Genomic DNA, 26,419 nt, shown 5'->3' on the forward strand with positions numbered 1-26,419 from the left:
AAATTATTATTGACTGAAAAACTAAAAATGAGGTTGAACTCTGAATGCTCAGTATTCTGTCCATATCAATTTCTTTTTATCTTCCACAAAAAAAAATATGCACACTGTCATATGTGCATTTACATGTTTTGCATTGCTTGACAGGTTAAGTAAGTTCTTATGCCATAAATATCACAGGCTTAAAGAAAAACTTAAGAGTATACATACGGAAATGCACTGATTGTTCCTAAAATTCTGCAAAGTTCTCAAAGTCTTTGGGCAAACCAACCTCCATCAAGTGTTAAAATAAATCTCCTGTTTGCTATAATGCTTAATTTTATTATTATTTATTATTTATTTAATATTATTATTTAACTAAATATTTAATATTTATTATATTATATACTATTATATATATTATAAATATTTAATATTATTATTTAACTAAAATGATGTTTATTGAAAACATTGATTTATGAATGTGCTATAAAGTAGACATCCTGATTTTCAGATCACAGTTGGAGAATCCTCATTTGAAAGTACAACTCTTGCACAATTTTTTTTTAAACTTCATTTAAGTGACAGGTTACCCATTGTCATTCACTTGCATCAATCACTCCAAAGCAATTGCTTATATGTTTTTAACAAATGGCTTTAAAGGTGTTTACTATCTTGTGATCCTCTGGTAATCATTAACTCTACAGGGCAGGCTAGCTCTAAGGATAATGCTATTCTCCTTTAACTACAGAATCAGTATAAACTCCAACAAGAGAAACATAATGTAGATCTAAAGAAGATCTGTTCTTACAACGTTGGAGTCTAAATCTTCAGTATCTAAACCTTGCTGAGTCAGATACAAATTGGACAGATAGTAGAGTTTGCCATCAGAAATGAAAAAAGACAGGACAATAAACAATCTTTAATGCTCTTATATGCTTACATTTGCTCTTACTTGTAGGTTTTCTTCGCACAATGTACAATTCTGCCTTTTTTAAAAATGAATTCATTAGTGTAATTACTATTTGTAAATTAAGGGAGTATTTCTAACCTTTGAACAAATTTTACCTTTTAGTCTAAAAGGAGCACGTGTACTTTATGAATTTTACAATTTGTATAAATTAATTTAGCTTATAAAGACATGGGACATAAATCTAAGCATTCAATAAAAAAATCTTTTTACTCATTAAAGATATATATAAAATAAACATTTTGACAACATATATTTTGCACTCATCATTTGTTTTTTATCCAACCTTACGTGTTGGGGCAGCGAGCTAGAAACTGTTACTTAAACTGGAATTTGTGCCAGGAATCTAATTCACAACTTCTGAGTCAGCTCTCCCACCCTCTCTGGATCTTCATGACTCAAAGTGTGCACTTAGTCTAATTAACTGCTTTTCGAGCAGCTTTGGATTTCAAGGAAAAACAAAACAAAACAAAACAAAACTTTCTTTTAGCATACAGAAAAATATGAGAGACCACCTTGTATTCTTTCCTGAGGACTGTATGTGACAAATTGCTGAAGAATAGTATCATTGCGTCGGGAAACAGCTGCAAAGTTGTGACTCCCATCAAAGGCTGATTTTTTAAAAGCCCCCTGGTCCAGGCGGTCCTAAGGAAAAAACAGAACCACATGTTGTATTAAAAAAATTAAATGTTCAACAATGCAGAAGACCAGACTATGGACAGTGCAAAAACAGCATAATGTGTTCACTGTACATTGCTTACTTGCAAATGTGAAATGTAAAAGACATCTTCAAAATGACTATCTGTTGTTGCTGGTCATGAAATCAGACAATATCTAGGCACCAACAATCACTGAGTGATGCACAAAAATGAAGTGTTTTCTTTATGACCCACAACTGGCTTCATTCAAATTCTCCATCTGGGAGGGCAGCTTGTGACATTGTCAACACAAGAACATGGGCAATGCCAATGGTATTTTTCTGCCAGCCAGCTGGTTCCCTTCTCTCAGAGATCGAGTACATATGTTCCGATGATCACACACTAGAGCAGTTTTGCAAGGAAGGAGTTACACCAAACTCCCAAATGCAGGTCTTCTGGCTAGCAGCTAAACAAACTCCTGTCACACCTCTAGTCAGCTTTTTTTTTTTGAGATATCCCCCCCACCCCCCAATACGTGCCATATCGCCTAATTTATTCTCCTGAGCAGTTGTTCAAAAGAAAAAAAAAATCACAGTTTCTAAAACTGGGACAGACCCAAAAAGACATTTCTGTACTTGGTATTCAGTGAAAACTGAAAACTCACACAGAAGAACGTTATGGCTAGTTTTCAGAATAACCTTTCAAGTTTCTGTATTTTATGTCTGTTTTGCTGTTGGTTTTTGTTCATCATGCCAGCAAATGTTACACTAAGTATATAATTCCTTAAATTACATAGTCACATCTACAGAAGAAATGCATGTATCTAACCCATATCATTTAGTTGTACAATGATATAAGATGACCAATGCTTTGGCAAGTGATTGCCTGCAAACCACTGCAGAAGAAAGGTGTGCACTAAATCACTTGCAACCTGCCTTACAAGCTCCTGAATTAAAAACAAACACAAAACACAAGTCGGCAAAATATGCACCTCAGCTCAAAACACAAACCAATGTTGGGATGCTCATGGTGACAATATGGCTACAAATCTGGTCTCGGTGGACAGGCAGCACACACAACATTCTCCCCTCCCTCTTAGTGCAGCATGAGCCCTTTGAAAAAGCTTTGTACAGAAACACACATGCTGCACACTGACAATTATGTTCCTTCTCCCTACTGGAAATTCTTTAGTTTACATAAGATTTCTTATGTTGCAAGGTCCACGTTTACTACTTTCTCATGTATACTGCTAGCTAAATTAAGCCTTGCAGCAGCCAAACTACTACTACATGGAAGACTTGTACTCAGTGGGATAGGGAGCATTAAATTAACAACAACAAATCCGCTTTTCCAGCTCTTTGATAAATGACACAATCAGTATCCCAACAACTGATCAGTAACCAGCCTAATTAGAGTATTCAGCTTATAAAACATATCTGTCACGGAAGACCTCCATTAGTGTCCTGACCAATAAAAACAATAATGCATTTCTAAACGTTTCTGCTTCTACCAAGCTGAGAAGCAGTACTCAGGAAGCTGTTTTGGGGAAAGAATGGGCAACAACCCGTTTCTGCTACAGTGTCCAGACTCAAATGGAATTACAATTGAACCTGAAGACTGGCCTATAAAAATTAATTTCTGTCTAAAATGAATTTGATTCAATCAAGTCCTCATCATCTGTCCTTCACAGGGTGAGTCGAGATTATTTACCTTTGTCATACGTCTGGACAACATACAAAACAATACACTTAACAATAAAAAGTAGCCTTATTAGGTCAGTCTGATTTTTGCTTGGAATTGTGTTGTAGTTTTTATTTTTATTTTTTCAAAAAAATTGGTTTTTACTAAATGAAGAAAACTTGCAAGATCATGCTTTATTTGAAGGTGAGCTATCTTCTTACATCGCAAGAATGCATAATAAATGCAACATGTACTTTTAAACTCCTCCTTATAATGTAATGCTGCCACATAAAAGGAAAGCAAATAAAAATTTTCCTATAAAATATTCTAGAATTACTAATGAATGTTTTTCATTTTTTCCTGATAAAATTGACAGAGGCCCCCCCCATGCAAAACATCCTCCCAACAAAGACCATAATGTTCAGCCAGTAATATTCTTCTAAATATAATTCTCAATCAATAATAGTAGTAAATCAGATAGATCTATTACCAGGAAAATGTTAAAAGTTAATTATACTACAAGCCTCTTGGCCCTCCCCCCCTATATTTTATCTGAATAAACTTAAAAATGGATTGTTCTCAACATTTAAAAATGTTTTGGCAATGCTTATTAAATAAAAAGCTTAAAATCATCTCTTAGAATTCTGTAATGAGATTTTTTTACAACTTTTTATACCACAATTCGATTTGTATGTATTTTTATTCTAAGGAACGCACAGTTGTTGAAAACCTATTAAAATATTTACTCAAGTGTCAAAATTAAAACTGGGATGAGTAGTTAGGGCAGCCAGTATACATATATACACATCTGTATATACAAAAAGATGGAGAAAGAGCACGTATGTGCACATGCACACTTGAGAGAGAAAAAAAGTACAATCATAAACACAAAGATGGGGAGTGAATAAAAATGCTAATGAAAATGAAGAAGAGTGAAGCAAAATCCAAGTCACATTAAGAGCAGAGATTATGATAACAAATGGAATCAGAAAAATTCAAATCATCTGTATCTGAACTGTTGCCCTGAGGAGGTAACATAGTCAAAACTACACCAACTCATTAATCCTAACTAATCCTTCTTTGGATCACATTTGCTTTTGTTCTAAAACTTGTCAAAACAGCAAATTAAGATAAGAGGCAACTTTTAGCCAGGCCTCAACAGGAAGAGCAACTCGGGAGATGTCAACCAGAAGCACTGTGTGAATCCTGACTCCAGGAAAACAGGAATTCATTCTGCCAGGATGTGCTCTCTGCGACCAAGAATTTAGTGATCATCTCCTCTATGCAAAAACACCAAGACAACAAAGGCATTTATCTAACGAATACATTTATTGCTTCACCTCTGTTTGTGCCTCTAGTCTCCGAAGAACTACTAGTTGGATCCTCCCACGAATGTTCCCCTCCATGGACATGGAGCGCCTCAGTGTCTCCATGGCCTCGTGATTTGACTTGCCCAGAAGTGACTCCCCATTTACTGCAACGAGCTGATCATTTACTCGCAAACGACCATCCTACAATCAAAAACAAAGAAACAAAATTTAAAAACCAAGAATTATTAGGCAGAGGTGCTGTATACACGAAATAAGATGCAGATTATCAGACATTGCTTTCTGAAATGTAAGAAACAAGAGACTGCATAGTACCAGGTCTTTAAAGAGAAAAATCTTTGTGCCCATTAACTGACCAATTTCTTGTTCCATTTAGTACATTTTGGAAAGAGTTCATAATGCAATTACAAATGCAGAAGTACAGGCACATGCTGCTGCTTTTCTTGCATATACAATTTATCAGTTCCAAAAAAATTAAGAAAAAAAAAAAAGCGGGAAAAGGAGCTTTTGGTTAGTTAAAAGGACCCACACCACAGCTGTTCGTATTTGCAGTCCAATTGTGAAGGAATACTGCAGTGTATTTTACATGCATTGTTATCTGTTACTAGGGCCTGATAAGAAAATACAGCTCCAGAAATTTTTGTCTTACACTCTCACAAGAATTTATCTTGTCACAATCACCGTGCCACCCTACAGGCGGTGTTGTCATTTCAGAATGGTCACTAAGAATTAAGTATCTGTATTTCAGTTAACGCTGTTCCATGTATTTTAATATCTAAACCTGCTGCCAATAACAAAATTTGGGTTGAGCTGAATCAAATAGCCTATGCTTTGAAGAAAGTCGTTCAGTTTCATTGCCAAGGCTAACTGACATTTGTGGATGCAATAAAATTGTAGACGTTGCCACTTTGTGATTTAGGAGCCCTATTGGTATTGTCACTATAATTTGTGTTTATTTCTTTTCATAAAAGCATGTGCTGCAGACTTCTCTCTTTAACAAGAAAATAAGGTCTATTTAATTAAGAGACAATTTCTTTTAAAGCTTGTCAAATTCACAATTATCAGGTTGGCATCAGACCTCAAAGAAAAAAAAAAAGAGAAAGAGACTGAAGAAATCCGATATAGAAGGGCAGTGGAGAAAGAACAGCAAAAGAAGAACTGGCATAGAAGAACATTACCGTGGTTAAAATGAATCTGATTCAATCATAGGTACATTATACACTCTGCATAAGGCACTCATCTGAATTGTTTACATTTTTCATGCATTTGAGTAATCCAAAATATATATACTTTTCAATTTCTATTTTTTCTGTCACTAAGATGTTCAATTAACTATTCTGCTATCACTGCCAAGTCTAAGGCATTTGTGCTAAAGTGAGTTACAGTAGCTGTGACAAACCCAGCTTGCTGAAGGAATATTTTTATTGGAACTCAGTATCATTAACATTACCACAGCAGAGCCTGAATAGAAAGAGGTCCTACAGAGCTGCAGAACAGGAGCACAGATCAGTATTAAAAATAAACCACAAAGAGCAAAAAGATGGAAAGACAGAATTGGAAGATGAAGTGAAGGAGGACGAATAGAAATAAAGCTTTTCTGGGAAGAGCATGGGAATGGAGAATAGGAAACAGCAATACCATTTGGAAAGGATACTGAAACCTCTCCCACTTCTCTGTTGAACGTTTCATGCCAATATAAATCTACATACAACCAAAGTCAATAGGTTAACCCCACCCTTTCTCTATATATAAAATGATGCCATCACATATGCTAAAGTTTAGGGAGAGAAGAGTTAACATGGTTGAGCAGAAAGCTTTATTACTTGCACATGTTGTAATTCCTTTGTGCTCTATCAAAATTTGCTGAAATGAATGGAGTCATTCATGGCAACAGGAGTTTGAGGAAAGAGGATTTTAATTTTTGCAAGTTTGTGTAAGACTGAAAGTTTACAGGTCCTCACGTCCTCCTGCTATGGTCCCAGAGGCTCCTGAATTACTATCCCCTTTCTGTGGATAAACACTCTTGTAAATATCTCATAAAGCTTCTTACTAAAGTATATACAAATACATGATCAAGTGCACCTTGTCATGACTACATTTGTTGACTGTGTGACCATACATGAATCATTGCAGTCTCAGAAACCTCTGAATTGGTCTGGTTCTTAATTTCCCTTATAATACTTTTGTATGAAACTTTGTATTTATTTCTTTACATTTCAATAGAGTCAGTTCTTTGAACTTTTGATGCATCTCCGTTCTTTTCACTCTGTAACATGCTCCACTTAAATTCAAAATTAAACTTTTAGGATCTGTGAAAAAAGGCATACATGATTAATAAATGCTGATACACTACACTTGCAAAGCCACCTGTACAAGGCAGAACTGGAAGACAGTTGAACACTGTTTTCAAACATGCTCAGGTAGAAGGTATTTCACAGAAAACTTTTTGCTGCTTTAAAAACAAACAACAAAAAAAAAACACAATCAAAACAAACCAAAAAAGCAACAAACCAACAAAAAACCCAATGTCTAAACAGTTTTCAAACAGATTTTCACATCACTAGTGTTATGGCCTGGTTTAGAAGACTGAACTGCAAGACAATCTGCTTGGCTCAAAACAAGTTAAATGTTGTTTTAACACATTTCTTCTTTCATCTCTGAAAGGTAGGTTTCTTTGTGGCTTCTAAGTAGAAAAACAACATTTGGCATTTCAGCAAAACAGTTTTCAAATGCCATCTCTGAAACTGCAAGTGAGCTACTCTAATAAAGCGTGAAGTTACTGTTCCCTAGCTTATTCAATGAGTGTGGTTTGTGTAAAGACTCACAGCAAGGGGTAAAACCTACCACCACATGGCTACCATATTCAGAGACAAGACTTCCATGCTTTTACAGTAGAGAAGGGAGATATAAAGCTATGTTCCTCATAGAGTTATATTTTTAATCAAAGCATACCTAGCTATTTCCCTTAGCACTTCAATGGCATTTCTCTCAGAAGGAATTCCTTGATAGCCTTTATTAGAATTATCCAAGTCACCATCCACTGCATACAACAAGCAATATTTACAGCAATAGCACTCAGAAGCCTGAAGGAAGTTCAAGATACACCATGTTTGATTTGAACAGATGTATATGCTGAAAACATTCTTTCTAAAAATGACTCTGCTGCATTACAGCTGCAGTAGACGGCAGGAACCCAATAATCAGGAATTCATCTCAAGTGAAAAGACAAGGTGTCTCAAGATGAACAAGGCTGAAACCCCTGAAGTTGAGGGAAAGATGATGTATTTAAGGTCAATTAAACCCTCAGTTTTCCTCACATGAAAGACTCTGCATAATTACATATATAAAGTACCCTGGTAACCCCTTTCTTACAGATGATGAAAACCAGACACTTCAAAAATTACAAAAGGAGGTTAAGACAGGACACAATGAGTCAATCAGCAAAAGTAACCATATCTGAATCCTTTAGGATACAGTATTAAAATACCAACTAAGAATACTAAGGCATTTTTAACTTTGTTGGGTTCTGTAGCCAGAGTAGTGAATGGGGCTTACTGTAGCAAATATGACAAGAAATGGTTGGTATTTTCTAAAATCTTTAACTAGCACACAATAAATAAATCCTAAAGTACAAAATTAAATACTTCAATTTTTCCCTTACATTTTTCACAAATCCCTTACTGAGCTTTGCAATACCAGTAATACATCAGAGCTAGACCAATCTGTTAACATTTCAAAACAAAGCAAAAAATGAAAACCAAAAAATACTAAAAATGATGGCCTCTCTTCAGAAATTCTGTTGTCTGATAACTGTAGCCATTCAAAATGGTCTGTATGTTATAAATAAATCTTCATTATAAAAAGCACAATTCAGCAAAAGAAATTTAATGTATCAAAACCCTTTATACATTTACTGACCATCTACTTCAGCAATGAAAAAAATGTGCTCATCTTCTGTGCATTATGTTTTCTTTTGAAAACAAGTGCTGGCTGTGTGGACAAAGAGACAAAGCTGCTCCCTCCCCACCATCCCCAATATCATTATATTAGCACCTAACGGTATCACAAAATCAGAAATTGATGCAGATTTTGAACTCTAAATGTAGAATTGAGAAATAACGCTTACTGAGATGAGTTTCCTCTCACTTTGATTTCCCCATATTATACTTTCCCAAGAATACTTCATACACTGAAAAGCAAATGCACATGCCTATATTCATAATACTTAATTTCTGAGACAATTACTATGAAATAACACTGGAAAATGCTCTGGACAACTACCAGCTGCAAAGAAAGGCTCTGTATTTAAAAAATTGTTACAAGAAGGCTTTTAAAAATAAGGACAAATTTAAATATTTATGCACAACTGTATGCACACTTTTTAAATTGATATAAGAAATTTTATTAATTCTTAATACCCACTGATTATGTTTTCCTCTATATAAAGGTCATTAGACGGGAGAAAGACAGCTGTTTTTTGTGCATGTGTAACAATAAACCATGATTACCCACACATTGCCAAAATGACTGTATGGTTAAAGCTAGAGCCTCAGCTACTCTCTCATTTGCTCTGGAGTCCCCACTCAGACCTATCACTAGGCAGTTCCAACTGGTGAAAAGGTTATGAGGGAGTATAGGGAATAGGTCAAAGGACTGCAGTTTATCATGAGACAAAATAATCTTCCAGTCACGGTGACCACCTTCGCCAGCTGCCCACTTACCTAAATATGGGCAAGGAAGCCCTGCTTTATTAGTTTGCAGACCCCCCTCAAGCCAAAATTAACTGGAGTAACAGTAGGAGAACAGAGAGTGGTAAACAGAGCACGTTTGAAAGAGTTGGTTTATGCATCTCTGACATGGCAATGATAGTCATGTAGCGAACCCACTAATGCTGCTGAGACATGGCTCCACAAGCCTTGCTAGTCAAAACAATGAGTTTGTTCAGGGTGACACAATGGCATTGCAAATGCTGTGGACTATTACTCAGGGAACACAGAGCTGGGAAAGTAAGAAGAGCAGCCTCATTTTCATGGTAAAGTGAGTTGTACTCTGCAGCAGACACACATGTAAACTGAGTTTATGTAGCTCTAATTTGGCCAATTGCACCGTAACTCAGTTCTGATATACACCAAGAAGATTAGTTTACTCACTTGTCACTTAGCCCTAAAGTCAACCACCGTGTTCTGCACTGCATGTACCAGGCTCTGTTACACTTGAGAAGACCCAAGCTTTGAAATAACTGTGAGACTAGGACAGGTAAATAATAGGAGTGGGAAAGTATTAAACATTCACATCAAAGCTAAAGCCTTGATTATTGCTATTTACCATCTGCTGTAAATAGATGATCATGAAAGTTTTAATGCTGTGAATTGTCTTACTCAGCAGGCTAATGTCAGCAAAGGAATTTACATAAACTGAATTAAAAGGTATTTTTACAGAAAAGAGAACTGCAAGGAATTGCTGAGATAACACGAGAAAAAAATTACATTATGGATCAACAACAGCTACCTATACTAGCCCCAGAAACTAAGACTTCTTTGTTTTAAATAACTTCAAGAAAGTTACTTTTTCCAACTGTTATTTGAAAAACAAAAAACAACGCTGTCAACAGATCTCCTAAAACTTAGAAAGTACCTCAAATACTTTTAAATCAGAAATGTACAGCAGTCTTTGTACAGTCCACAGAGGGAGCAGAACACTTAATACTGTCCCTTACCAATTCAATCCACCTCAGGAACAATTGGTAACTTCTGTGCAATCGATGCCAGGCTCAGCTAAGTCACAATGACTACAATGGTTAAAATATTTCGTATAAAAAATAAAGCAAATGATGAGCTAGGTTTTTATTTACAGTACAAATTAAATACATAACTCTTAACATCACAGAACTGCCAATTACTATTTTTTGTAAATTAATTTTTCTTTTCATTCTTCTATGGGTCTGCCTGTATCACTTGGTGAAAACCGAAAGCAGTGCAGACTGAACGATAAATGTAGATATCTAACTGTCACTGAGTCTAGCAGCACGGTTTAGCAGCAGAATAGTTTCCTGTTCCCTTCTGTGAGCTGTGGGGTAGCTGGGAGGCAGCCTCTCCCTCCTAACTACACAGCCTCAGTCTCCCCACCCTTCCTGCAGTATTTAAATGCCCCACAACATCTGCTTCCATTTACTTTCCTTCGGAAAAGCCTTGCCATGCACATGACACCAGAATCTTGGAATAAAACATTAGACTTGCCGTTCACCTAAAGGAGTGAGTGACAAAAAGTTACTCATTTTTAGAATACTTATCAAGCCAGATTCAGGACTGAACATACAACTGCCAGAATTCTAATGAAACCATAGTCTGATCTGTTTATTCCATACCTTAAAAGCAGCACCTCCGTGAATAACAGACTTGATGAAAATCCCAAGATCAGCTCCGGTCTCCCGAGATTTGTTGCCTTTTAAGCTCACACCAAGTCCAGCAGAGCCAGAATCATTCAGAGGAATCTCAAAGGTCAGCTGCTCTGTGGTTTCTGGAGAAAGAACACTGCAGTTTGGCTCTCCTTTCTAATGGAAAAAATAAGGGTGAAAATAAGGATGAAAATACAGGTGAAAAGGAGACACAGAAACAATGCATAAACTAGTTGCATACATAGGTTCATGTAACAAGAAATAGTCCTATTTTCCAGAAAGTCACTCAAAGAAACTGTGTTACAACCAATAATGCATTTAGAAGGCATTTGGTCACATGATGCGGCTTAAAATGTTATCTTTAACAATAGCTAGCAATATGTTTAAATATAAAGTAGAATGGCTTAGTTTCACATGATATAAAACTGATGTTGCAGCAGAATAATAAAGACTTTAATTTTAAACACAGCTGCATTAAAAATTTAAGTCATAAAACTCTCACCATCTTTACATGCAGCTCACAAACTGTAATGACAGTTGTACTGTTAAATTCAATTCCCCTCTGAAAATTGAGTTACATCCTTAAAAAATTATCCCCCCATTAAAACTGTCTACAGAGGGAAGTTGGTGTAACAAAAGTGATGGTGAGAATTGAAAATGCAGTAACTTATTCTGCACTAACTCCCTTTGTGCATACTTTTATTCCACCCAGAAGTTTTTTACCCCTCTGGTAAAGATTGATCTAAAGATTTTTCCTAGATTAGATTACTGCTTACAAGACTGCAAAGTGAAGTGTCCACAGCTAGGGAAGATCAGAAAGAACTTTCTTTTACTGTACATTGTACCTGCAATTTTGTAGGGTTGTTTGTTGTTGGTTGTTTTTGTTGTTGTTTTGTTGTTGTTTTTAGAGTTAGAATCGTAAGATTAAAGAAAAAAAATCTAGCCTGAAGGATTCATACTGGCACTACGTAGAATAAAAATAAAAAAAGGAAACCTACTATAAGGTGTTCATAGAAGGTATTAGCGTAAAAAGACCTTATGAATCACATCAAATTGTATTCCACACTTCCTTATCCATATAACTCTAAGACAACTGAATAGTTTATGTTGCTTGTCATTTGGACATTTTATATTCTTCATAACAGTAGCGTAAAAAAAATTATTAATAAAAAAGGGAATACACAGACAAGCACAAGTTGAAAAAGATTACTGCAGTCTGTTTTCAAAGGCATCAGTCTTCTGTTCAACTATCATATAGAGGTCACATGCAAGTATTAGCTGGGTCAATCCTGCTTTTACCTAATGAGGAAGAATCATTTCCAGGGGCTAAGCTGCAACACTTACAGTATCAATGTAATTATCAACAAAGTTGCCAGAAATACTGATGCTTTCTCAGCAGCCTAATTAATCCCATATATTCTTAATTTATTATGAGCAGAAATTAAAATCTTAAAGCAACAGCAACAAAGAAAAACAATAACCACTAAGTACACTTGCATTTATTTCAGATGCCTTTTCACTGATGAGAAGCAGCTACTGTTTAGACTACATGACCCAGTGTCCTGGTTCCAGTTAGGACAGAGTTAATTTTCCTCCTAGTAGCTGGTAGGGTGCTATGTTTTGGATTAGGATGAGAAGAGCGCTGATAACATGCTGATGTTTTAATTGTTGCAGAGCAGTGCTTACACCAGGCCAAGGACTTTTCAGCTTCTTGCTCTGTCCCGCCAGCGAGCAGGCTGGGGGTGCAGCAGGAGCTGGGAGGGGACAGACCCAGGACAGCTGACCCAAACTGGCCAAAGGGGTATTCCATACCATCTGACGTCATGCTGAACAATATATAGGGGTGGCTGGCCGGGGTGGGGGGCCGGCTGCTCGGGGATAGGCTGGGCATCGGTCAACCGGTGGTGAGCAATTGCATTGTGCATCACTTGTTTCGTACACATTATTATTATTAATACTATTATCATTATTACTATTATTATTGTTGTTGTTATTATTTTCCTGTCTTAATAAACTGTCTTTATCTCAACTCACAGGCTTCACTTTCCCGTTTCTCTCCCCCATCCCAGAGAGGGAGGGGGGAGGGTGAGCGAACGGCTGTGTGGTGTTTAGCTGCCAGCCGGGTTAAACCACAACACCCAGAGAGCTAGGACTGTAAACCTCAATCCCAACATGCATCATGCTCATGTTCTTCCTGAAATGTAACTACATGGTATTAAGTCAACACAATTTGTCTAACTGCCAAATATAAAAATGACAGCGCTGACACTGATGGCTGTCTTGATGCCAGCACTCCTCTCCAATACCTGTGCTACTCATCTGTGTTTTTGTCTTTGCCCAACATAAGTAGACAATTCCGTTACAGATCCATCACTTTTGTTTCTTAGCTGTGGATACAGACACATTTTGAACACAGTCCCTGGAAAACTAAAAATTCATACTTACGTGTGTGAACAATACAGAATGGTTTGTAGATATTCTTGCTCTGACTTTCTTCAGAACAATCAGGGCACGGAAAAAGACAAAATTACCGGCCCTCTAACAAGCATTTAACTTTCTCATGGTTTTGGAGGGAAGATTTTAGTGCTCTACCTTTTGTTTTCCAAAATACACATATGCTTGTCAGTTGATTTAGAACTCTTAGATCAGAACTCTACAGAAATTGCACATCCTGCCTGGATGTGGACAGAGGAAATCCTTCTCAGGTCTCCTTAAGGTCCCTGACATTATATCTCTAGCAGTCCTTCAGGACGGTCTTTTACATATTACTTCAGTGGTCCCCTAAGTAAGCAGTTCCTGTGTGCTGCTATCCCCAGCCTGAAGGCCATGTGTAGAGCCAGAAACAGACCAGGGCTACTGTTTCCTGCAGCACAGGTCTGTACACTGCCTGAGATTTATTAGAAAAACTTCTGCCCTCTGAACAGGAGGGGTCATCCCTTACATCAAGGTCCACTACTAGAAGAGGAATTAGGAATTCTGCTGGTTAGGAATTCTGCAGCAGACCTGGTGAATGAAGGACCTTTGATAATTTGTCATTCACTTTCTAAACAGCTGTACAAGGTGTCCCTGGCAAAGTGTTCATAGTGTGGGGGGCTGCAGGGCAGCCTCTGTGAGAAGAGGCCAGGGGTTGCCCTGTGCCAGACACAGCCTCCACGACGGACCCACCACAGGGCACAGCTGAGCCCCTCACCCAAGATGGTGGCAGAGGGTGGAGGAGGGAACAAAAAGAGCGAGAAGCATCAAGGTCAGAGAAAGGAGGAAGAGGAGAAGGAGCTGCTCCATGGCAGAGCAGAGATTCCCTTACAGCTCACAGAAGCCCTGTGCTGGAGTACGTCCTGACAGGGAATTGTCAGGATATTCCTGACAGGGACTGCGGCCCATGGAGACCCCAGGAAAACCTGTTCCTGTATGAAGAACTGCAGCCTGCAGAGAGGATTCAGGCTGGAGCAGGGTACAAGTGAGGAAGAAGGAGCTGTATTGGGCATAATCAGAAAGAGGGGGTCACTGAATAGCAGTTTTCCCTTTTAGCAGCTCCTTGTTTCTTACTCTTTTCAACTACTTTGGCATGGGAGCCTCCACAGCTCTCCCCCACCCCAACAGACCTCCTCCTGCACCTGCTCTGCACAGCCTCACGCCTCACCTTCTGCATCTCCCTTTGTGTCTCCTCCTCTCGTGCCTCTCTGCCTGCATGTCCTCCTCTGCCTCCTGCCCCCATGTTTCCTCAGAGCCGCAGTACATCCCACTGGTTGTTGCACTCAGGTATTGGGGAGCCTGCTATGGAACTGGCTGGGACTGACACAGGGCACCCCGGCCACTCCCCTGCCACTAAAATCCTGCTGATTATGCCCAAGGCACCTCCAGGCCTATTCCTCTGCTTTAATCCATGACACCTACACCAGACTCTTGGCCTTCTTGTGTATGTAACACAGTGTTTCGGTTGCTCCCAGTACCTCTATGGGAGCAGTGTTGGGGGTTTGTTGCCACAGGACGTAAAGGCTCTCCATCCCCATGCCTACCTTTACCACAGCTGTCAAATTACTTTATAATGTTACCTCAGTATAAACTTGTATTTTATCTAAAACTGAACTTGGTCACGTTCAGATCAGATTTTAATGAGGATGGCTGAAGTTAAGCCCTGGCACAAAAAGCTATTGCTATGCAAAAACATTTTTGAGGAAGAGGTTACACAAGTCAACAGGTTTTACTTTTTCAAGTAAAACATATGTATTTTTTGTTAGCTTCTTTCTCAGAATCATCTTAAATGTTTTACTTCAAGCTCAAAGATGTACACTAATTTTAGGCTAAGTACTTCAAGCATTTGTTAATACAAAATTATTAAAAAATAAAGATGACAAGATCTATACACATCTGTCAAGACAACATATGAAATAAACCAGGCAGATGAGTCTGGTATTGATTAGGATGATCAACTCAAATTCAAGCATTCCCACTTGTACTACTGCTTGTCATACACCCACTTGTGCATCCCTGGCTGCACCCCAGGCCCTGGCAGCAGCGGTGGCCGCAGGGGGCCACACACTGTCCCCTTCCAGCAGCATGGGCAGGCTGCGTGGCAGCACTCAGCTCGGCTCAGGGCATCAGGAAACAAACCGGATGGAGTCCAGAGGACAGCAATGAAAATCTTGTTTAACCCTGAGAGAAAAAGCCTTAAAAAATGAGTCATCTTCTAAACACTTAAACATTTTTCTCATTTTTCTTTGGAGCCAACTTTGAATGAAGAAATACCTCACTTAAGTAGCAGGCAAGGACACATTGGGTGAGTCTCAAAGAAAACTTTTGCCATTGATATCTGGGGAAAAAAGACTGATGAGGTGGTCAGTTGAAGCCTCCCACTATAAACATAGTGAGAGAATATTACATGTAGTTTTTCAGCATAACTGAGTTCAGTTTTAAATTTTTATAAAATAAATTGTTGAAAGCAGAGTAACTGAAAAATAGTAACAAGCTGTTCAACGTTCTGTAACAGTTCCCAACTTCATGTAACGTAACTATGCTGTGCATTAGCTCTTGTTAATAGCCTACAAGATCATTGCCTGCATGCCTGGCCATGTCATCTATCAAAGTGGAGACATCAAGACGTATTCAGCAAGACGCCAGGCAAGTATAGTAAATCTTTGTCAGTACTTAGATTCTAAGAAAAACAGAGGAAACTAATTTGGAATACATAACATTTCACTACCATTTCCCTTGCTACAGTTCTCTGAGAAAAGTTTATCATACAAAAATTTCAGCAGATTTAAACAACTACTACTTTTACCCATTACTGTAAAATTTGCTCATCTACCATAAATTCCTTCACTACGTGTTTCTTGTTCAACATAGAGAAATTATCCTAAAACCTCCCCTTTTAATACTTATATTTGGCCTTACCCTAAAATCCAGCTAACACTGATTTAAAGTAATGCTGAACATTGTGTAATAGTACTGTAAAAGTTTGTTACCCATGAGCAAAGGTGAATAACATTTCAATGATTTCACAGGGATGGGTAACAGGAAAGGAGATACACATCTAAAAACAGTGAGTAAACTGTCTTGATTCACTTAAAATTTTCATGCCCTACTCACTGTATGATATCTGACAGCAAATGACTGGGTATTCAGTCTATGATATCTGAAGACTCTTCGGTACAAATACAGGACTGAAACACCTTTCTTCTTTATGGGAGAATGTGGATGGAAACAAAAAGGAGGAAGAACAGAGGAGAAAAAAGGGAGTAACAGAATCATAAGGTTTTTTTTCATCCTATACTCACTAAATAGTTTCCAACTATAATCCTGATACTAGCAGTCTTCATTTGCTCTTGAAAAGAGTGCCTTTTCAATGATAACCAAAAAGAGTTCCAGCCTTCCTTAAGTTAACAGCTCATCACTTAACTGCTTCATTTGGGCAACTGCCTTCATGAGTGATGGCCCCTGTTCCTAGATATGCAGATATGAATACTAAATGTTGCTAGTGACTCACAGAGCTGAATTCCCACTGCCTCCATTTCCCTGACGTTGCTAAAACATTATCCCAAGACATCAATACTTTACAATAGAGCAAACTCCATCAGCTGAGTTATGGTCTGGTAAAGAAAATCTCCTCCAATGCACTAAGCCTCAAATTCTATTAGAAATATTTCTTACCTCAAGATTATCCTAGAATTTGAATTCACTCAAACACAGAATGAATGAAATGAGCTACAACACAAATATGTTTCTGGACGAGGAAAAGGTTTTTACAGTTTAATGTTATAATTTACTCACTCAACAATGATGTTGTGTATTTTCCACCCCAAATTTATCATACCTGAGCAGTTCAGAAATTTCGTGATAGTATATCAATGAAGTTATTCCCTGCTTTTGTGTTTCGTTTAATCCCAGTACCCAGCTAAGCAGCACACAGCTGCTTGCTTACTGCCCCCAAGCAAGATGGGGGAAGAGAGTCAGAAGGGCAAATGTTGAAAAACACACGGGTAAAGATAAAGACATTTTAACAGGGTGAAAAACAAACAAGGAAACACCACAGCAAAGAAAAACAAAGCCAAGGGGAAAAAAACAAAACAAACATAAAAAACACAATGCAAAACACAATTGTTCACCACCAGCCAAACAAGGCCCAGCCCAGCCCCAAGCAACAGCAGCAAACACCCTGCTCCCTTTTCCTCTAATTTTTATGGATGAGCACTGTGTCATGTGGCATGGAAAATCCCTTTGATCAGTTGGGGTCAGCTGTCCTGGCTGTGTCCCCTCTCAGCTTCCTGTGCATCCCCAGCCTGCTCACTGCTGGGGCAACATGAGAAGCAGAAAAGGACTTGACTGTGCGTAAGTACTGCTCAGCAATAACTAAAGCATAGTGTTACCAACACTGTTTTTATCACAAACCCAGAACACAGCACCATATGAACTCCTACGAAGAAAATTAACTCTATCCCAGCCAAAAAAACCTGCTGCAGACACAGGCAAGTAACTCAATGATACTATTATAAATGAGAATTTTTCACATAAATCAAATTCCAGATAGCCAAGTGATGAGTCCTCAGGATGGCTAGAGAGCTTTGAGATAGACTGGCCTGTACTTTTCCTTTAAGATGGGTACATTGTAGACAGCAAAAAAGATTTTCAACTCCTAAGTATTAATAAAACATACTTAAGAGTGAAACAGATTAAAGTAAAAAAGACTTGAAAAATCAATCTCCACTGCTCACTTTACCCTTGCTCTGGGGATCCTTCCTTCAGCTCTGCTAAATTATAGCCTGTCAGCTTTCAATGGCTTCCTCAGTTGCAACAAGCTCTGATATGCACCTGCCTTTTCCTCTGCAGCCTGGCCATGTGTGTTCCCTGCTGTGTGACAGTTCCGTTCCTGCACCATCCAGCACTCTACATAGTTCCTGAGTGCTCCTGACCACTTAGGGAGCAGTCTCATCTCTTTCTTCAGTGTTTTTTTTGTTTGTTTGTTTGTTCCCAGCCCAGAGTACAGTCAAAAGAAGTCCAAGAAGTAATCTTTCCACTTGTTGCCCAGACTCAGCCATTAAACAGAACGGAGCTAACCAACTAAACAGGTACCATTCCTCACCAAGAAAATCAGGACAGGAATGTTTTCATTTACCTAGATATCTGCATGAAACTTCAGTAAAATCAATTCTGACAATTGTTGAATCTCCACAAGACAGACAGAAAAGTTCAGAAGAGTTTACATGAAGGTAAGAGAATAGTGAGAGAACAGAGTTTACTAGCTTTAAGAGCAGAAAACCTAATAATACATACTAAACAATCAGCAACAGAGATAGAAAACCTTCATTCAAGAGTCTCAGGATACGTTTGATTAACTGATGTTCTGCCAATAATTGTATTTACTTAGAAGCACATCTCTACCTCAGGTCTCTGATTTCTTAATTAAAAGGCTATAATAATGGATTCCTAAAGCATCCTAAAATTTTACCGGTATGTAATTGTCTCCAACCAATTCCCAATCTTCTAAAGCACAGACAAAATATACTTTTAGCCTTCTCTTATTCCCACAACACACAAAAACTGCTCAGTCACGAGTACAAACAGAATTGTAACCTCTGAAAAAAGTATTATGCACGGTATTTTTCCCCCTTCTGTTTAGTCCCTGGTTTTATCTATTCAATACTGTGACAATCCTCTGTCTGCCATGGGACACCACTTTCAATTAGTCCTTTTATTTAATCTTAACCACGCCTGTTCTCATTGACCACTGCACTTTTTATCTGTGGATTTATGATAATCTAATGCATATCTTTCACTGGAAAGGTTGCCTTATTTATCCCCATTGTTCTTTTGCCAAAAGAGAAGCTTACAAAAAAATTAGCTCCCACTTAAGCCAGGAAGGAAATAGCATTTGTTTAACACAACAAGAGACCTTTCAGTACCTGTCTGATGCCCTTGACCAACATGCTATTATAGTCTCTCAATATGCTGGCTGCCCCTTGCCTGGCTGCTCATTTCTGATAAGAGATGCCAACTCCCTGGAGTGCCATTCAGAGCTGAGAGCAAAAGGCAAGAGACCCAGGAGGGTTATTTTCAAAAGCTTATGAAGGAAGTAAGACATTTACATGCTTTTGCAATTATTTTCTGCAAAACCTGTAAAAGCTAAAGAGCAGTACTTAAATTGTGGCACCGCATAACTGTTAGCGGCAGAAAAGCTTGAAAAGAAGATACTTGCACTATTCTCTCTATTCTTTTCAAGAGCTTAGGCACAATTAAGAAATACTTTGCTGACAGTTCATTCACTGACTCAATATAAAATCTACACTGTATTTTGCCATAGATATACAGTAATGCTTTTGATAATAATACTCTAAGTTAATGCACTGCTGTAATCTTGTCACGATCTAGTAAATAACTGAAGTCATTGTTGCATGTATTCGTCTTCAGACAGATGCTTTCATATCAGCATCTTTAAAATCATCTGCATTCCACATTGCAATAAAAACTAAATGGTCACTAATGGCACACGCTAAGACAAAAAAATAACAACAAAACCAGCAAATCTGTTAAGATATATTATGCTGTACTTGGATACTTTTTAAATTAATGCCATACACTACACATTTATGTCATATTAGATAGAATGGTCCTGTTTTGAATTATGTAGACCCTCTAGAATTAGAGCTTTGAAAACTCACAAAATTAGATTCAATTCTTCACCCAAGGCACATACACTGCGTTTCATTTTAGTTATTTGATGTCTCAGGATGCTCCAAAAAATGGAGATCCTCCAATTCACTTGATAGCCTATTCAAGATCACGTGGCAAGTTTTACTCAAGAAAAGGGTTTGTCCTTGCAAAACAGTTTTGTAATTCTATGTGGCACTGCTCTTCAACCTTAAAAATGCAGTTTCATATAATATTGTAAGTTCCAGAACTGTAGGAAATGAGAGAAAAATTAACTAGTTTGGTCCTCAGTCAAGGTACACCACATTGTGAAAATTCCAAGTTCCATCCTAGATGTGAAGTTAATCATATGCTCAAGCACCCTACTGAGCTGGATCCTTATGCAGTTAAGTTACCTTGCTGGTTAGACTGGAAAATCTTGTCACTTGCAAACATGGAAAGCTGCACTGTATTTTCAGGGTGAATTTAGCGTTGCTGTTACTGTATACCTTTGGAATACACTGCAGGCAAACAGTTCACAACACTGTGATGTACAAATCTTACTTATTTATTTATTTTGATTTATTAGTTATTGTTTAAAGGGATGGTAAACAAAGTAGTAAGTAGTGTGATACTTTTATGTCTACTTCAAACTCCATATGCACAGATTTTACACTAAGTCAGTCCTAGAAAAACTTTTTTCACAGATTCTAAGGCAGAGACACTTAAAAACTTTCTTATGGTATATGGAACAAGTCCAGTGACCCTTGTAAAAGGCAATGTACTGCAGTTGCCAGTAAGATTTAAGAATTGCCCAAAGACTTTGTTTTTATGAAATGCAAATACCGTAAGTCTGGTTGGATGATTCTAAGATGTATAATGACTCAGTTTCTGTTAAGAGACAGATTTTCTATGCCTCTGTTCTGATGTATACATAATTCTGATTTCACAGATTTAAGTGGACTGCCAAGCCATTTTGGACAATGCCACAGCTGGGACTGATGCTATCCAGTCAACAGTTTTCATTTCCCAGTGCTCTGAGGCAGCATTCCTCAACACTTACATATCTTGGGCAATAATCCTATAAGCAAATACATTATCCTTTGGCATGAGTAGTAAGACGTTTTTCTCTCCTTATTTGTCCCCACTCTAGTTTTTACTTTACCCACAAGCATCAGAGGTTGTTGCAGGCAATGAGTGCTATGACCATAGTTTTGAGACCACCCTTTTAAGGTTCCTTGAATTTGTTGGAAATAGTAAGACTGGGATCTGACAACGAAAATACTGCTAGGTCATAATAATTTGATGGGCTTGACAAAGAAGGCAATAGTTGACTCAGATGCAGTAACATCGCTAGATGAAAAGCACAGTAAATTGTGTTGGTAGCTATATTGGCACCTAAAAGCATGTGAGAGCTCATTCTGACAGTGAAAAATCATTGAATTTACTTGAGAAAACATTCCTTAAAAATACTTCAATTACTCAAGCAACTTATTCCCCTTTGGTAATTTATGGAGTCCCACCAGAAGCCAGAAACAATGAAAATGAAGGGATACTTCTTGTCACACCTTCTTGTTCACTGTGACAGGAAAGAAGGTCCAGTTCCTTTTGCTGTGGTTCCTTCTAAATAGTCATCTCTTATCGACTTGTACTACAAGCAAGGTAAATAATCAGCTATGCCTCAGTCCATAGTTTTCAATACTGTAAACTACAATAAACTAGATTATGTATCTGTTCTCAGATACATAATCGATGAAAGCTGAAAACCTCTGAGGGCTGTGCTACACAATCTTTGCATTCTAAAGATATATTTTCACAGACACAGTCTGCGCTGATTTCTCAACTAATCTACATAAATAAAATCTAAAACCCCCAAATTAAAAACTTTCTCTGAAAAATTTCTTGGAAAAAAAAAACACAGAACTTTATCTATATTGTTTATAAAGTAATTCAAGATGGAAAATGCCCTATGTATTCATTATTTCTTTCTCTTCATTATGCAGAACAATTCAGGGACTGAATCTTCTGTGTTATTAAAATCCAAAATACGTATATTGACCTATTTTTTGAAAGACTTTTTCCCTTTGAATAGAGAGAACACAACAGAGAATTGGTACTTGCTGGAATCATTTTGTGACTGAAATTATTTGACCATTTCTGTTTTATCAGGCATTAGAATCACTGGTTTGACCTACAAAAACAGGTGCAAAAATGCTTAAGTCTATGCTGAAATCTCATCTATTATTTCCTGCACTTAAAAAGGCAAGAAACAATTAGAAGGAAGTAATAGAAAATAAGCTCTGAATATTAAAAAAAAAAACAAAAAAAAAGAACAACACTTGAGGCAAACAAGTTCTTCAGGCACAGAAGTTCAGGGTAGTGGAAGGAACTAATTAGTGGGACATTGAAACATAAAAGTTAATCAAACAGTGAGCAGGAAAAAATGCTTAACTGAACTTGCCTTTCATCACGATTCTTTCAATCCTATACAATAAATGTATAAAAGAGACTTAAGAGTTAAAGATCAACAGCTACCTTACATACATTGTTCTTCTTTTGGCTTTTGTTGTATAAATACTGGTTTGTCCCCTTTCCTCCATCATTCTTCAAGGATCAGGGAATATGCTAAGAAACTACAGAAACTATGATTACAACTGAAATTGGTAAGTTGAAGCTACCTATAAAGCAAGTAAGGTATATGCAAAACTTATATGATGTATGTGCTTCAAAAACAAATGCTCCCAAATATTTTCAGTGCTATATTACTTCTGGCAAGTGCAACACCTGGATATTTCTCTGCCTGTGTGTACAATATCCAAAGGCCTGAGGGCTCAGGGAAAAAGAATTAAAAAAAAGTATCTCTAAAATGAGACTCCAAGAATTGCATAGGGCCATGGCACAGAATGGGTTACACCAGAGCTGCTCTCATTCAAGCAGCTTTGCTTGTTTTACCAATATAGGGATAAAGGAATGGAAAGGGAAGAAGTGATCTTTACATCATTATTAAAAGAAATGGCACCTTCAGATCATACATTTTTCCCAGAGAAAGAACAAGATGCACATGATCAAAACACTGTACTTTCAAAACACAGTAGAATGGTAGTCACAGTTTGATGTGTATTCCATTTACTTTGATAAGAGCTGGAAAATCCAAACCCATTAAGATAGTTTCTCTCTGTAATATTAGCCATCCTTCAGAAAACAATCACTGTTGAACAGTTTAAAATCCAAATGCACCTCACAGAATGCACTAATCACTGGCCACTCTGTAGACTGCTGTAATTAAGTGAATCAAGATCTTCCCCCGAGTTTTGGAATCAGCTCCCTACTCAGCTGCTACATTGTCAACAGCTGGCACGAATTAGAAGGAACATTTGGCTAACTGGATAATAAGGAGGACAGCCTGTGGTTGGTCCAAATTCTACTTCACTGATCTGCTTCAATCAAAAAAAAAAAATTATTAGAACCTCCTTTTTTTTTTTTTTAAGCAGTAACAACACTACAAAGATTGGGTTTTCTATTTTATTCCCTCATTATGTGCAAACAATGTAACTGTACAACTCTCAGATGTTGCATGAGCTAGTGTAACTGAAGCCATAATTCTCTACAATTTAATAATGTTGTTTGCAACACTCATTCATCCTCACCCCTATCATACCTCTCTCCTCTGGTGTGGTAGAGGTTTGTTACTCTGTTTTTCTACTTCCTAGCAATTCATCAACATAGATCACAGTAACAAAACCCCAAAACTCTTCTCTTCATCTAACTTAAGGAAGAGGAGGTATTCGCCAGACCAAGCTCTCACCAAACAGCAGCTTTGTGATGTGGTAAAGTCATATTACATCACTACAGATCCACACAACCAAATGCCATTCTCCCTTACTTTGTTACATTATTTGCTTTGTGCCCATACAGCTGTCAAATTCTTTACAGAAATCAACGTAGGAACCAAGTTCTAGTGTAGTAATATGCTCAATATAGTTTTGTGCATATTCTCCAGTGGGTCCAAGCACCAGAGGCATCTTTGCCAGAGGAAGCTGTGGGAAATGGACAGACTTACTAGACGGTCTTCTCCTGCTCCTTACAGCAGGTAACAAGGAATCTAAAGATAGTTCCTCAGATTACACTCAAGTCCCTGGAGAACTGCTCAAGTCAAGAACAAGTCTGATATAAAGCAATTACCCTATTGCCAAGCATTAACAAATCTTCCATGTATTTAGATAAAATCTGCATGTATATTACATAGCCTGTGCATGCTGTTGCAGCTGTCCTTGAAAAATACTGGATTATCCACTGCCTCTCCCTCCAAAAACAAACATTTGAAATGCTGGCTTTTTTCTCCTCTTTGATCAAAACAGCACTGTAACTTTTGAGCTAGTAGAGGATTAGCCTAATGTAATATCATGGCTAAAGCTGAAAACAAACAAAAAAACTAAACTTTATTATTATTATTTTTAATTTTTGCTAAGACTACTCTCAGATGTCTCATGAATCTTAATGAGTATCATGTTAGTATCAACATCTGCTAGTTTAGTGCTATGTTAACCCATACTTTTGCCATGAGCTACCAAACAGATGTTGCTAAAAGGCTTTTAAATTTAGAAGGGCTGGTTCCATAAAATCATCCACTGTATTTTAGTAACTCACATTTGTATTAGACTGTATTTGGTTTGGATAACAAGAAACACAGAATAGTATTAGAATTCACATATCATCACTATTTCTGCTAGGGCCATCACTCTGTGCATCATTCTTTTGCAAAGAAAGCAATCTAAGCGAAGGTCAAGCCAACATGATAAATGTGGCTAGATTTCTAGATTTCAATCATGCCAGTCAAAAGTAAATCACCTTTTGAAAAGGAGTTAATCCTTGCTGTGGAGGCCCAAATTTAATAGCAGGCAATTGTGGAAGGTAAAAACTACAAACTGCTTTTAGATTCTCCCAGCCTGCTATATCCATGTACTTTACAGTGATTCCCAGGAGAATTCGGACTACAACAGAAAAGAATAATGTATAATGCTAGGGGAAGAGGAGAGAGAAAAGAAGAAAACACGCTTTAGAAAAAGTACACTTTCCAAGTAATGTGTTTTATAACTTAAAAACACACACAAAAAAAACCTGTTGAAGAGTCACCTTTACAAAAAAAAAAAAACACAAGCTTGCATTTAGAGGAGATGGTAGATGAAAAGAAATCCTAAATCTAACAGCTAATTCAGTACTTGGATCTCAGAAATTTCTCTCAGATCTACACAGACACTGACTCCACAGCTCAGGCGTTCCTAAGCAGAGCCTTACAAGGACAAACTTATCTGTTTTGGGAACTACTGACAAGGAATGCCCAATTAACCCATGACAGGGCTGAAAAATATTCTATTATTCTCCTTAAAAATTCTTCAATCAGAAAGGAAAAGGAAAACAAAAATAGTTTTTTTAAGATTGCTCTACTACAGGAAAAAGCGGGCATCAGAGGAACAAGAGAAGGGCTCACAGGACAGAATCTGAACTCCTCTCCAGCTTCTCATCCTACCAGAGGCAATGGACACCCTTACCGTAGCAAGGTCCAGCTGATAACAAGGTAACATGAAGAAAATTATTAGCAATGTTTGGTGAGAAAACATACTGGAGAATTTCTGTAAAAGACTGTAACAGTCTTAAAGCAAGATGACTCCTTCCCCCTTTTTGCTTTTCCTTTTAAGAAAAAACTGAAGGCGGTTTGTGTTCTTTAGAGAAGATAAAAAGAGACAAAAGCAGGAAATGCTGTCCTTCCTTTATCCCAAGAACTTCTTAATGAAAGGTCAAGTAAAGCCATCAATCAAGATAAGGAAGAGGCAACCAAAGAGATGACCAGCTTTGAGGGGAAACACGTATGTAACAGATAGCACTTTTACATTGATGTAGTCCTCCTATGACCATGTGAGACACAAAAGAACAGTTTCATGTTCACATTAAAAAAAAAAAGGGGGGGGGGGTGAAATTAAGCACTAGAGATAAGCTCTGGCATGTCTGATTCTCTGCTATTAAGTCAGACTCACAGCCAACAAAAAGTTCGCTTCCAAAACTTGTCAGGAACACAATGGAACATTACCCCTCACCACTCCACAGTTTGGCAACCTGGATTAGAAGATGCATCTCCTGGGGGCAGTCGCCACCACTAGCTTGTTACTGATAAGCTGCAGGACTCACTATATGACCTTTAAACTGTTTTAAAAGTTTGTTGCTTTTCTCAAAGAGAATGATCCACTTTCAGTCATGCTTGACCTCACAGTTACAAAATTCATGTACAATATTCCCTTGTGAATTATACTTATGATGT

The 26,419-nt window shown here is 37.6% G+C and overlaps 1 protein-coding gene across 9 annotated transcripts in view; it reads right to left on the reverse strand.

Moving 5' to 3' along the window:
* Positions 1–26,419, reverse strand: part of PARD3B (par-3 family cell polarity regulator beta) — a 538,356-nt gene that overhangs the window by 190,943 nt on the left and 320,994 nt on the right. For all 9 annotated transcript variants that reach the window (XM_080600336.1, XM_080600334.1, XM_080600332.1 and 6 more), the window contains 3 exons: positions 10,957–11,142; positions 4,605–4,775; positions 1,462–1,591 (listed from right to left, as the gene is read on the reverse strand). In XM_080600336.1, coding sequence (XP_080456462.1) covers positions 1,462–1,591; positions 4,605–4,775; positions 10,957–11,142 — 487 coding nt within the window. The remainder of the gene's footprint in view (positions 1–1,461; positions 1,592–4,604; positions 4,776–10,956; positions 11,143–26,419) is intronic.

The sequence above is a fragment of the Anser brachyrhynchus genome (genome assembly GCF_964034855.1).
Source record: "Anser brachyrhynchus genome assembly, chromosome: 7".
In the NCBI taxonomy this organism is placed as follows: domain Eukaryota; kingdom Metazoa; phylum Chordata; class Aves; order Anseriformes; family Anatidae; genus Anser; species Anser brachyrhynchus.